Genomic DNA, 13,198 nt, shown 5'->3' with positions numbered 1-13,198 from the left:
GCCACACTGGAGCCGGTTCTCTGCCGGCACAACAGCGGCGCTCGGTGGAGGGCCGGCGGCAGTGTCTGCGGGCCCCGGGCATGCCTCATACCTGTGAGGGCCGGGGGATGGTGCTGGGCCGGGGCCGGGCCCGGCGGCGCCGCCTCGCCCGCCTCGCCTGGCAAACAAACAACAGCGTTAGGGCCCCGCCGCTGCAGCTCGCCGCWCGGAAGAGCCGCAGCTTTGGGGGTTCAGCCGGAGCACCCTGCTTTGAACAGAAAGGACATGGTGAGAGAGCGCTCTAGGGACAGGCAAAAGGAAACGGGAAGGTTGGGAAACCAGTAGCCGTAGGCTGCAGAAACSCAATGCTTTTAAGCGACAGATTTAGAAGAAAATCTAAACGTAGCTGAAGAGTCAAAACCGTTTTGTTGCTGACASTTTACACAGCCAGTGCCATTCTGCTATTTGGGAGCATCACAGAGTGGCTGAGGCTGGAAAAGATCACTGGAGGTCACCTGGCCCACGGCCCCTCGAGCACATTACTCAAGATTTGTGTCCCAAGGGCTCCTGAGCATCTCCAGGAAAGGGRCTCCACAACTTCTCTGGGCAGTCTGTTCCAGTGCATGGTCACTCACACAGTAAAGAAGTTGTTCCTCATATTCARATGGRATTTCCTGTGCATMAGTTTCTGCCCACTTCCTCTTGTTCAACTGCTTGGCATCACCAAGAAGAGCCTGGCTCCATCCTCTTTACACCTTCMTTTAGATACTATCCCCTCTCTATCTTCGCCAAGTTAAACAGTTCCAGTTCCCTCAGCCTTTCCTCCTAARTGAGGTGCTCCWGTCCCCTAATCTTCTTTGGAGCCCTCTACTGGATTCACGATTCACTCCATGTCTCTTTTGTACTGAGGAGCTCAGAATTTGTATTCTTACTGTCAAAAAAATTCATAATTGGCTAATAATATGCATATGTTTTTAAAAAGGGGAAAAAAACATGTGTCAATCTGTGTTTTATTTCTTTAATTTGAACTCAGTTCTGCTATTAAAAAGGATAATTTCTTTATCCATATGGAAAAGCATATTCATTTTCTAGACACACTTCATAAATAATTCTAAATAGGGAGATTCTTTAGGGCATATTCGGTGACTGAGGAAATTCTGTTTGTGTTACAACAAATACAACAGTACTATCAACTCACAGAAACAAACTAGCCTAGAAACGCTTTAAGTAGATGATTACAGTTTTAGCAGAACTTTGTCTTTAAACTGGTCCTCTAATGTGTCCTTATGATAAAGCTGCATTCAAATCAAAAGCCTTTTAGGTTTCATCATGAAAGGACCTAGAAGGAAAACTGTATCTGGTGCTATCAGCAAAGAAGAGAAAGAGAAATGCTTCTTTCTCTTGAAAATACACTGCCATTTGGTAATCAAAGAACATCCAGTTTCTGAATGATGATGCACTGGACCATAAAGGGCAACAATTCTGCTTTTTTTCCATGTTTTTTTTTCATTATCAATATTTTTATCCTTCAAAATAACCACCTCAGCTGAAAATCCAATGAACTCAATATTCGAATTCAATTTTTGTGCCAATGAATTACTTCATTGCAGGATGAAGAGAATATTTTAATCCCTCTTCTGTTAGCAGGCTACCTTGCATAAGTAATCAGTAATGATACCYGATCTTCTTCTGTGCTGAGGACAGGCTGAATGGGATTAATATATTATCAGGAGGAACTGAATTTCCAATTAGGTGTCTGGATACTTCGTTCAACTGTGATTTGTAATGCTGAAGACCCATCTGGAATTACAGGCTTGCAATTAGTGTTGGGGTTTTCTTTTTTCAGCCTGCTGTTTTCCCATTTACATTATCTACATTATATACATTTTTTTTCTTACAGAAATTCAGCAGGTACCAAAACTTTGGAGTGAGAAATAATTACAACTCATCAAGTAAACCAATCATCCCTCATCTAGAGTATGGAAGCACAAATGATAGCTGGTTTGTGAGTGGTAACTGTCGAAACAGAGCTGTTAAAGCTGGGATAGGATTATTTTGACAGTCCTGCAAGGTATTTTGTTACCAAGGACCTCTTCATACTTACTAAAAAAGTAGATTAGCCAATTAATTTAATCTCTTCAATCTCTATATATTGATTTAAACTATCAGCTCTACTTGAGCATTCMAAACCGAAATGGACCAATACAAGAAAAATGGATGACTTCTTTTATGGCTTGATGCCTGTTAGATTTACAGCACTTTGGCCTGTTATACCGTCTAACTGAACATCTGTGAGCATTAGATCAAGCAGAAGTGCAAATGTCTATCAATCTAAATACTAAATCCATGCTTCTGCCTACCTCAGCTAAATAACCAAGCTCCAGAAGGCTGAAGGGAGCTGAAAACACAGTGAAGAACAAGAATGGAAGACAATAAGTGACAGCTAGTTAGAAACTTGGGAGCCTTSTATTTCCAAACCATGCCAAATAGCKTTTAGATACTCAAAACCTACAGCAGAATCCAGAGCTAAAAAAAAGCCAGAGCAGAAGCTAAAAAGTTTAGCATGGAACAGTAGAATGAGAGCTTTGGAGAGTATGGGTATATTCTAAATCCTAAATCTCAGTGCCTGGGACAGAAGTACTGGCAGCTTCTCATAGCTGAGGAGAGTGCCCTCATTTGCAGAAGATGCTGTACAGCTCTTTCTTGAGAAGGTGTTACTGTCCTCCACGGAAGTAAAAAGACTTACTCTTGTTTTTCAGTTGTGAKAGTGTTGACTTGTTTACAAAGGTCCCTGCATCAAACATCAAAAGGATTTTTAGCCTGTCTCCACCATGATGTCATTGCAAATAGGTTTTTTTTTTTTTCCTGAACATTTAAACTTACTTCAGAAAGAATTTTAGAGGGGAGCCTCTAAAACACTTCATATTTCCTTTTGCCATTTTTTGCGTCCCTTAAAAAATATAAATTATGGCACTTGCAAACATAGCTGCCATCATTTAGACCTTCTATACAAGTATAGCAAAATACTGATAACTGTACAGGTCTGGAACAACAAGCGTGGCACTAATATGTATARCAAAACACACTGTCATCTGAACCTATTAAAAAAAGTATATTTACATTTTGTTCTCCTTAAATTACTTCTGTAAAGGTTGTAGCAAATATGGCTAAATGGAATACACTAAGAGAAAGCTGCACTATGTTTTCTCCTCTTACTATGAAAAAGCTTTGTACCCTACATCAAAAATTCTTCATACTTTACCAAATATCCATCCCTGTTGGTAGAGAAATATGTGCACAGCTTGTACATGACACTGACCAAACATAGCTACATTTTTTTATTCTTATTATTGCATGGAAAGTATCAGGTGCATTTCCTGACAATACATGYTAATAGGCACATACAACAGGCCATCCTTTAGCAGCCAGATCAAGATCAGGTTACCATTGATTCCATTTATAGAAGTTGCTTCAAATAGATGCTTTTATTATATTAAGCAGGGAAGGAAAACAGCCACCCAWAGACTACTTTTAAACTCAAAAAGGAAAAAGAGAATAATGTGATTAGGGAACTCTGCAAAACTTCTTAAAAAGCAAAGAAAAAGTCTCTCCAAAACAATGCAAATGATTTTGTTCTCCATTGTTGTGAGCAGGATTTGCATCAAAGTTTCACTGCACTTCAGCTTCACTTCTGCACTGTAAAACCCTTGCTGGACCATTTTGTAATAGTTTTGGGTGATTTTGAGAGACTTTGCATGTCTAGATTTTGCCAAGAGTTGCAGTGGCCCTTACAGAAGTGCCTGCATGTGTCTGCTCCAAAGGAACAGCTGCACCTTTAGTCCTGCTCCTTCAGTGTCTGCTGTGGATGTGATGCMTCATGAAAGGACCTTTGGACCATATGGGTCCAGAGAAAGAGAAAGAACACTAACTTCAGCTATGAAGTGTTATTTCCCTTCTCTTACACTTCCAAATCTTGTAGACAAAAAATGATGCCATCCTTTGCAATGGTTCAGGGCAACCAGCACCARCCCTCAAGCTCATAACCATGACATTGGATGAGTTGCTAAAAGCAGCAGATACTGTTTTGCTCTACATACTGCCATGGGCTGGCTGAAGATGAAAGCAGTAACCTACCTTGAGCGTGGCAGAGTATAGCAAACAACTACCAAAGCTGAACTTGTGAGTTTGTTGTTTGAATAAGCTGTCTTCAAGAAATATAAAAAGAAAGGCTTAAGAAAGAGACAAGGTGTTTACTAAATAAAGTGCAGAAGGCTGTCACAAATTATTAAAAGACAAATTAATGTTAAGGTTCAAATACCTTCTTAAAAAGCTCCACACTTTGTAAAGGGAATAAGATTTTGTTTATTAAGAATTACTCTCTAACTTCCTTCACTTATTATTATGTATTTAGCTAATACTGTTATGCATGGGATTTTTTGCCAATAACCTGAAAAAACATGTATGAAGTTTGTCTTCCAGGTAAAAACAGGTTGCATTTAAAAACCTGAAAAATTAATTGACTCATGTTTACGTAGTTTGTTGGTCTGTCTCATACAGTTCCTGGTTAATATATTTTTAAAGGTTCAAACCTTCTTATAGTATTTCTACATTCTTGAGATAACATTCTGTATTGCACTGCAAATATGCTGTTGCACTTGGCATCGGCATCCTGCCTAACAAAATACTTTTGTTGCTGTTTCCTCCAAATATCAGTACACACTGATATAAAAACCAATAGAAGAAAGAACTTTCTTCAGCCCTGAAGATGTACGACAAAGCTTCCCTCGGTCACGACGTTTTCCCTTTACCTTTGCCCAGCTGAACTGGCATGCTYTCAGACTTCATCATCCTCTGCTGCTGTGACTGGTTGTGGTGGTGGTGGTGCTGCTGCTGGTGGTGCTGGTRCTGGGGAGCTTCCACTGTGCTCCTGGTTGGCATTGAAGAGGGAGGAAAGCTGCTCCCGCCGGCAGGAGCGCCCACTGCCCCTCCTGAAGCCATGGCTGGAGCAATGAGCTTTCGGCCAAAATTCAGTAAGCTGTTGGAGACTTTGTTAATGTTCAGAGGGGCAGCTTTAGCACTGGCACTGAGAAARTAAGAAGAGAAATCATCACATCATTGACAATGGTTTGGACAGGCACACACATTGTTCTTCAAAATCTTCTTTATCTGGGAGATAAAAATCCAACATTTGAATGTTACAAAGAAGGTGTTTTACTACAGTTGCACTGGATAATACACATAGAGACCACACGGACCGGGTGTGGTGCAAATTCTKCCCAACCAGTAGTGGAAAAATTTTTTTTGTCCTTCTCCCTGAAAAATACTAACTAATCCCAAGCAAAGTGAGTTTGTACCAACTAATTTTTTTAATTTGCCTTTTTAAAATTAAAAAAAAAAAAAGTGACAGAAATCTAGGCTCCACAGAATCAAAAACTTTATAAAACTGAATTTTTGCACTTATTSGAAGATTGTTTTAATATTTATTTCTGCTAGATTACATTCTCTCCAATGTTTAAAATGACTCAAACATTTCTTTCATCAAGCAAAGCCAACACTAGACTGTACTTTTAGGTTGGCAGAGCTAGATGTCTCTTGCTCTGAGTTCACCTTCTGCCCAGCCCAATCATTTCAAGCCAAGCACTTTTTAACAGGATTCCAGATTTCTAAAGTGATTTTGCTGAGGAACTGCTTCAGGGTATAGCACATATACCGAATCACAACCTTTATCATTGTTACTTTTAATTTTAACTACAGGGGCTATTTAATTCACTTCAGTTATATGCAACATTAAGAATGAGGAAATTGTTGAACCGTTTAATCTGTCTAAAATAAAGAGGCAAAGAACCTTCTAATTCCCAGTGGAAGTGTTCACATAACCCACAGATCAGCAAAGCCATTCCTGTTTGTTCATGCAATAATTTCCTGCTTGATATAATTAATGCTTGAAATACCCTTCACAGAAATATATCACAACCACAAAGACCTTTTCACTCCTGAGGTTTTATTTTACTGATCTGTACTTCCATGATATAAATAGCTGTCTTTTAAAGACATGAAGAAATGTAATTAAAACCAAGATAATCATTGACCTGGGGGAAAAAAAAGCTTTACAATATTTTGGGGAAGTTGAACCAAAAATAAACGACAAATGAATTAATACAGATAACTTGTAACTTCTGCAGACACCTGGAAGAGTAATTTTGATTTTGCTCTTCCTGTAATTTCTCTATTTGTCTCCAGAGATAGGTTTTTTTTAGAATACACAATACAAACATGCACACACATATAGAGCGCATCCAGAAAATAACAACAGCTGAGTTGTTTAGACTCAGAATAGATGCTCAGAATAGACAAAAAAGGAGAGTTATCAGAAGGAAGCATGAGAGCCTGCACACTCACAATACAGCCCCAAGCTGTATGCCATATAGGGCACTTCTGCCATATACTAGTGATGAAGGAAGATGGCATGTAGAGTTTTTTAGGAGGAACTGCAGTGCAGAGACTGGGACCAAGAGTTGCTTCTCAGTTTATGGAAGCTGGGAAGGTATGATTTCTAAATAGTAATTAAAGGATGTTTCTGTGTTTCCCCATTTTACTTTTTGCTGCTGGTGTTACAAAAAGTCCTTCCATAGTCACCTGAGAATGACTAATAAAGTAACAAAGCAACAACAGAAGTGTGAAAAGCACTTCATGAMACTGAAGTTGAGATTCCATCTGAGAAATATCAAGTCCAAGCTGTTGAACACCTTGAGCCACTAAGGGGTAACCGGCCCACACCAACCCCTCAGAGACTTGCATTGCCTTCTTTTGCCACGAATGATACCAGCACATCCCTACTGAAGGTCAAAGGACATGAGCCACCTCTGTAAGGGTGACCCCCCTCAGGAGTCCAGCACTTTGACTCTCAGCCCCTCCAGAACCTGTTCTTACCAGTTTTAACCAGTTCTGAGTGGGGGACAGCCAGTGGATTTATAAGAGAAGGCTCACAGGAAACAGCCAGGGAGATTTAATAATCACTTTTCCCTTGGGTCCTTTACAATTTTTTTGTTATTTTTGGGGGAGCACAGGACCACAAATGTCAGCATTTCAAACTGAAGTTGCTGCTCTAGTGGATTACCAGACAAGAAAAGGAACTGGTTAAGTGAATCAACACGCAGTGAATTGCTTCTTCTTTTTAATAATCTGCCTGTAGTAGGCTGAGTTTTCTTTTTTCTATTTATAGGAACTTGCTAACAGATGAGGTCAAGCTGCATGGGATCTCAATCACTTATCAAGGGTTACAATAAATCTAATTGCCTCTCTGATTTTGGGTCTCATACCAGGAATAACTTGGCTGAGATTCAGAATCCAAACTTTAGTATATTTGGCATATTTTTTCCCTCAGTCTACTGAAACCAATCACTAAAGTTGGAGATTGGGGTGGTGTATATCAATCACTCACTTGAAATRTTACCTTAGAAGGAAGATAATAGCTTGCACGTTCAGTCCTAGGCTTGTGTTGTCTCTAGGTCTAGAACCTTGACAATCACTAAAAAGCTACCTTGACTTTGCACAAAATATKATGTTTACTGAAAGCAAGTGATTTGCTCTGATACGCTACCTGGCAACAAAGCCACTGGACACTTTGAGCTAACTGTATCATTGGAATCGTGATGGTCCTCAGATGCACGAAACAAAGCTTATACAGAGGCTTGTGTACTTGAGTCCAGCAGCTTGTTTCTTTCTTGTTTCTTTTTTTTTTAGCTATATTTTGCTTAATAGAAAGTGTCAGTTTTCCTTCTACACTGTTTGATTTCTTGCTTTGTCATATATGTACACCAGGACAAATTAGTTTATCTCCATTTTTCAGATGGTTGGAAAAAAACTTTTTGAGAAAAATTTCATTTTACAGGAACCCTTCATGTATTTCTAACCCTTCATGTCTGAAACATGATTTTTAGACGTGGTTCCAACAGTAACATACAAGAATGTTTTAGAATTACATGACAACTAGAAAGGATAGTTATTGCAGCTCCTAATAACCTGTGGAGTGATTTGCTGTGTTATGAACTGACACTGCTAATGATCAAATCAAAACACATATAAATTAATGAAAAATAAATAATCATACTATCTAAAGATCTTTTCAAGATGTGCTTTTAATAAATGCATTGTGAAGTAAAATCTGTGCAATTTCTCTGAATGACAGCTTCGGAAAATGAACAATAGTGAGGTGCTATATCTCTGGAGGAGTTACATTGAAACTGAGCTGAAGTTCAGGAAAATAAGAACAATGWGTCTATTGCTTACCACTTAAATGTCTTGATATATTAATGCAAAGGATGATTACAGCCATTAAACATAGATCAATCTACATTTTAGCCATCTAAATGTACCAGACATGCACAACAATTACAAGAAAAATGCTGATTGATTATGTTGTGGAGTTATCAGCAGATGCATTTAAAAGTAAGGCATCAGTTTAAAAATATGAGTATCAAGGAACGTGAATTCCATCTATGAAGCAAACAATTTTGTTTCATCACAATAAGCATCATTGACCTTGACTGTGAATGGTRTATTTTTAAACTAGCAGTAGGAAGATGATTCAATCTCTGCAGTTTTCTGCTAAGATGGAAATGTTTTGTTTTAAGCAGGCCTTATTCAAAGGCATTTCTCTTTTCAGAAAGTAATCATTACCAGAGATGAGAGACAAATATATGAATATGACCCATTAAAAAGTTTTATATGTGATAAAATAAGCAATATATATTAGAGATTTGTCAAGATATTTTAAACATATCACTGAGTCTGTAGAATTAAAGATGAAAAAGACCTGGTAGTTTATTTAACCCATCTCTGTTCACTGCAGAAACATTTCCTAATTTTACATCTTCCAGTACTCTCCCTAGTCGAATTTTAAACATTTGACAAACTTACCACATTTGACCTACTCTAAGTGTTCCTGTTAGGAGAAAAATTTATTCCAGCTTTTCTTCAATCTGAATTATTCTAAACAACTTCCCATCTCCTTTGGTGTATATTCTGTGTATATGTTTGCAATTAATTCATATTCTTACATAGATTTAACCAATATTTTTTTTCTTGGACTTTAGGTTTCCAGCAGGTGTCATTCTTGTTTGGGTTTTATGATTTAGTGTTTTTTTCAGTTCTTGAAATCGTTCTTTTTGAAACYTCAAACAACTTATTTTTCCAATTTAAGCAACATTTGAGATAATTTTTCAAAAGAAAAAGTAAAAACATTAAGAAAATGCAATAGAATGCAGTAATTTTTGACACCTGTCCCCAACTTTAAAGCCTGATTTATAAAAAAGGATGTTTTTGCAGTCACTCCACTTAGCTTTAATTCCTGCTTCTTCGTCCATTACTAAAAGCTTTTTAAACTACTCAATTTTAATTTCAGTTGGCTTTTAAATGTAGCTGATTTCACCAGAATGTGACAGAGATGCAAAGGTCCAAAAGCCAGCAAGTTCCCACAAATCAGCAGGCAGAGGATATGGCTGGGGCCATGTGCAGCCCAACAAACTGCCTGTGACTGTGTCAATTGAAGCGTTCTGTCTTGCTCTGCCTTGCCCTGTGGCCACCAGCAGTGACCAATAATCAGCACCCACCTTGTGGCCACCCAGATAACAGGGCCTTGACAAGGAATTTTAGCATTATTGATACAAACAATTTCTAAAAGGAGAAGTTTTGTAAAAATTACTTCAAACTGGATTTTTCTTTAATTTAACTGAGCTTTGACAGCTTCTGGGTCATGGATACTCCAGATTGTGATTAGGTGCATTATCAGAATCAGTTCAGCTATGGAACTCACAYTGGCAATGTTTCACCCCCTGCTTTTAGGATACATGCCATTGTGTAARACTGTCTTCAGCCTTAAAAAGATGCCAGTGACTGACTGCAACACTATGTGTAAAAACTTTAATTTTTTTCATGTAATAATAGTCAAAGGACAGATTTGAAATAAATRTCATGAAATAAACACATGTGCTTCTAATACTGCTTATGTAATTCCTGTTTAGGATAAATGTGACTTCTGAAACATTTTCTTTATGTAAGGTCTTAGTTTGGTGAACATATATTTAGAAATAGCTTACCGGGTTTTGTTCATCAAGTCTGCTCCACGTGCTTTATAATAATCTAAATTTTGTTGGAACTGGTGAGTCACCGGTCTTGGATTTCGCTAAAAAATAAAAAAAAATACCTCATTGTAATTTTCTGGGAGATTTTAACCAGAAACATGAAATATGTTGATTAGTGAAGATTAGAAACTTGCACAACCATTTCTTTTCTTGGTTTCTCATGGCAGTAATGTCACTTATGTTAAAATAACACCTTAAAATACTTAACATAATACCGAATTCATTCTGCTCACAGAAATCAGTATTCTTCCACACAGTCCGGAGGCTGTTTGCAGTAGAGGTAACATTCCTAACTAAATCTATAATTCTTGGACAAGTACAGATAATKATCTGATTTCTTCCTGCAGGTCAGGTATAGAATTTTACCACTTCCAAGCTAAAGTATTATGCTTTTAAAGAAAATGGTAATAATATGGAGAAACTATAGCACACATTTTGAACTGAATCCATCACTAGCAGTATCTCTATTAAGCAAAGAATTAATTTTAGTGAGACAACCTGAACATTCCCACTAGATGGCACACAGAGCCTATTTTTGCTCTCCAAATTTCACCCTACTCCAAACTGAGGCCATGAATATAGAACTGTTGTCCTATAATAAAATGTATGTAATTAATATTGAAAGCTGAATCCAGTTGTTCTTCTAACACAATGAAACTCTTTCACGGAATGATGCTGCCTTCAGTAGTTCTGCAATCATCTTTTTGGSATTTAAGACTCCATTGAACATTAAGCATAGACTGCAGTATATGCATAAAGTATCTCGATTGAATGAATGCATCCTGAAGGACACTATCTGGAGGTGCAAGTAAATATTTTTAAGTCAAAAAATTTGCATGCAGATGGAAGCGAAATAACAGAGAGGTACCGAGAGGCCCTTTAAAAAAAGTATATATAAATGAGAAATGGCTTAAATAATTTCTAGTGTAAGAGAAAACAAAATGCTAAATATCTGCATAATGATCAGAGATATTGTATAAGAGATCTAAATACTTTCCAAATATTTGCTACAAAGGTTTAATCATTTATAGGCTGTTGCCTTATATTCTGATCTGCCTTTTAAGTCCTGCTAATAGTAAAGACAGTTTTACTAAACTATGCATTGACCTTCCCAAAACAGTTGCTCACAGGTGAGAATACATTATATTTTGAGTCAGTCTTCAGCTGTTTCTGTTTCATATGTTGTATGTTTCTCTCCAGATTTCATTACACACTGGAGTCTCCACAGTCTTATCCTCTCATTTTCCACATACCTGCAGATATACCTCCTTCCTTGAAAACGTTTTTGGAGGAGGATATAGGACTTGGATTTTAAATAKGAAAACACTGCATGAGTGCAAAAGGAGAGAAGAAAATTTATAGAATTAGTAGACACCAAAGGCCAGGATGATTTCTGGGAGCATATTTAAGGGTGGGACTTTACAGATTGTTTCCTGCAGTTAGACTTAATCTTGTATGAAATATCTCATTTTCCTTCTTTGGAAACACAATAAACATTTTAAACATATATGCTGTGTGTAATGTTCATTAAAAAATGAAACTACTAAAAGCTATTAGGCAAGSATTAAAAAAATTCTCATCTATCCTRCCACCCACACTGTAATGGCCATTCTACATTTTTTATCYCCTGTTATAAAAACAATGTTTGAATAACTCTACCTATTCATAGAGCTTGAAAGTCAGTCCTCATCAGCAGACAGCAATAACAATGAATCAGCTTTAGTTACTATTGCTCTAGTTTGGTAATTCAATACATTTCTATGATAATCAAATCCAAACGGACGTGATGAGGATAACTGATGGTTCTGCGAGTAATCAGACAGTGTAACTTTTCTCCTGTGAGTTAAGTAACTTCTTTCTTTGCATATCTTGAAGGGTAAAGTTGAAGAGTAAGAAATGGCTAAAAATTGGGCACTTTTAAGCCATGAGACAGCCCTTTGAAAAATATGTGTTTCCAGGTGTTGCCCAGATTTTGCTTCTAATAACTGAATATWTGTTGAAAGTTAGCAAAAACATTGGAATTTCTTTTCTACCACCCAATAAATAATAAAAAAGATTATTACACATTGCTTCTGAATTGAATAAAAAAAACAAAACCAAAACAAGAGGATAAGACCATGTGGAACAGTGTCTTGAAACATATTTATGCAGAAATGACAAGCAATTGAAGACACAAAAGGCTGATCTATCTAAGCACTTAAAGCCATTAATAGGAATAACATCTAACTTGAACATATGAGGGAGGCTCAAGCATTACTTTCACATGGGCCTATTTAAATTTCTATGAGGTTTAATGGTATCAAACGAAGGAGCAGTTTAAAGTACTATTACATGTAGTGAAAAAAAAGCCCTCAGAAAAAAACATTGTTGAAAAAACATTAGAAATGCAAGATAGCAAATGTCAAGGGTTACCACTACAACTTTCTTCGTAACATCACTGAGATATCCTCTTGAAAAATTGTAATATTTAAAAAAAAGTAACCTGACACATATGTTAGCAGACGAGTATCTGTGACAATCACCATAGAAAATTTAAATACTTCTGAAAACTGAAATTCAGACAGCAAAAAATACGTTATTTTGAAGATTATGATCTTTATGTCGCTGTGGTTGTCCTTTAGGTTTTGTATCCTTTTCAACTATTTCAGTAAGTTAAATGTAAAAAGCAGAATGGAAAACCTACACAATTACAATGTTTCTTCCTTAAGAATTTTAAACCAATTTTCCTCTCTAAGCACTCAATTTGAGCTATCCCCTAAATTACAATCCATRTATTAGAACTAAGGATTAAACAATTTATTTACAAAGAACATATCTCTGTTTTTTTTAAAATATTCACAGCAACCAGTTTTTCCTTACACAGTGCAATTTAGAATGATGCAATTTGTATTGTCCATTACTTAAGCAAGTAAAGTTATTCCTTTTATTTTTCAATCTATGTACTTATTTTTTACTACTACCTCAGATAAGATTTTTTTTCTCTTTATAGGATAATGTTAAAATGACCATGCAATCAATCCTTCAAATTTATAGTTTGTGGAATCCCCCCAAGAAATTGTGTGAGGGTTTTACACAGA

General features: G+C 36.9%; 1 protein-coding gene across 4 annotated transcripts in view; it reads right to left on the bottom strand.

Moving 5' to 3' along the window:
- The window catches only part of TBC1D5 (TBC1 domain family member 5), a 242,886-nt gene that overhangs the window by 49,178 nt on the left and 180,510 nt on the right, over positions 1-13,198 (bottom strand). For 3 of the 4 annotated variants that reach the window (XM_057377435.1, XM_057377436.1, XM_057377437.1), the window contains 2 exons: positions 10,077-10,162; positions 4,788-5,062 (listed from right to left, as the gene is read on the bottom strand). In XM_057377435.1, the coding sequence (XP_057233418.1) occupies positions 4,788-5,062; positions 10,077-10,162 (361 nt within the window). Of the gene's footprint in view, positions 1-91; positions 158-4,787; positions 5,063-10,076; positions 10,163-13,198 lie in introns of all 4 variants that reach the window. The other variant, XM_057377438.1, reaches the window with a different exon arrangement.

Source organism: Malurus melanocephalus, unplaced genomic scaffold (assembly GCF_030028575.1).
Source record: "Malurus melanocephalus ecotype Western Australia unplaced genomic scaffold, MMel_1.1 scaffold_315, whole genome shotgun sequence".
Classification (NCBI taxonomy): Eukaryota; Metazoa; Chordata; class Aves; order Passeriformes; family Maluridae; genus Malurus; species Malurus melanocephalus.
The sequence above is the reverse complement of the archived record's forward strand: the minus strand, read 5'-3'. Positions and strand labels throughout refer to the sequence as shown.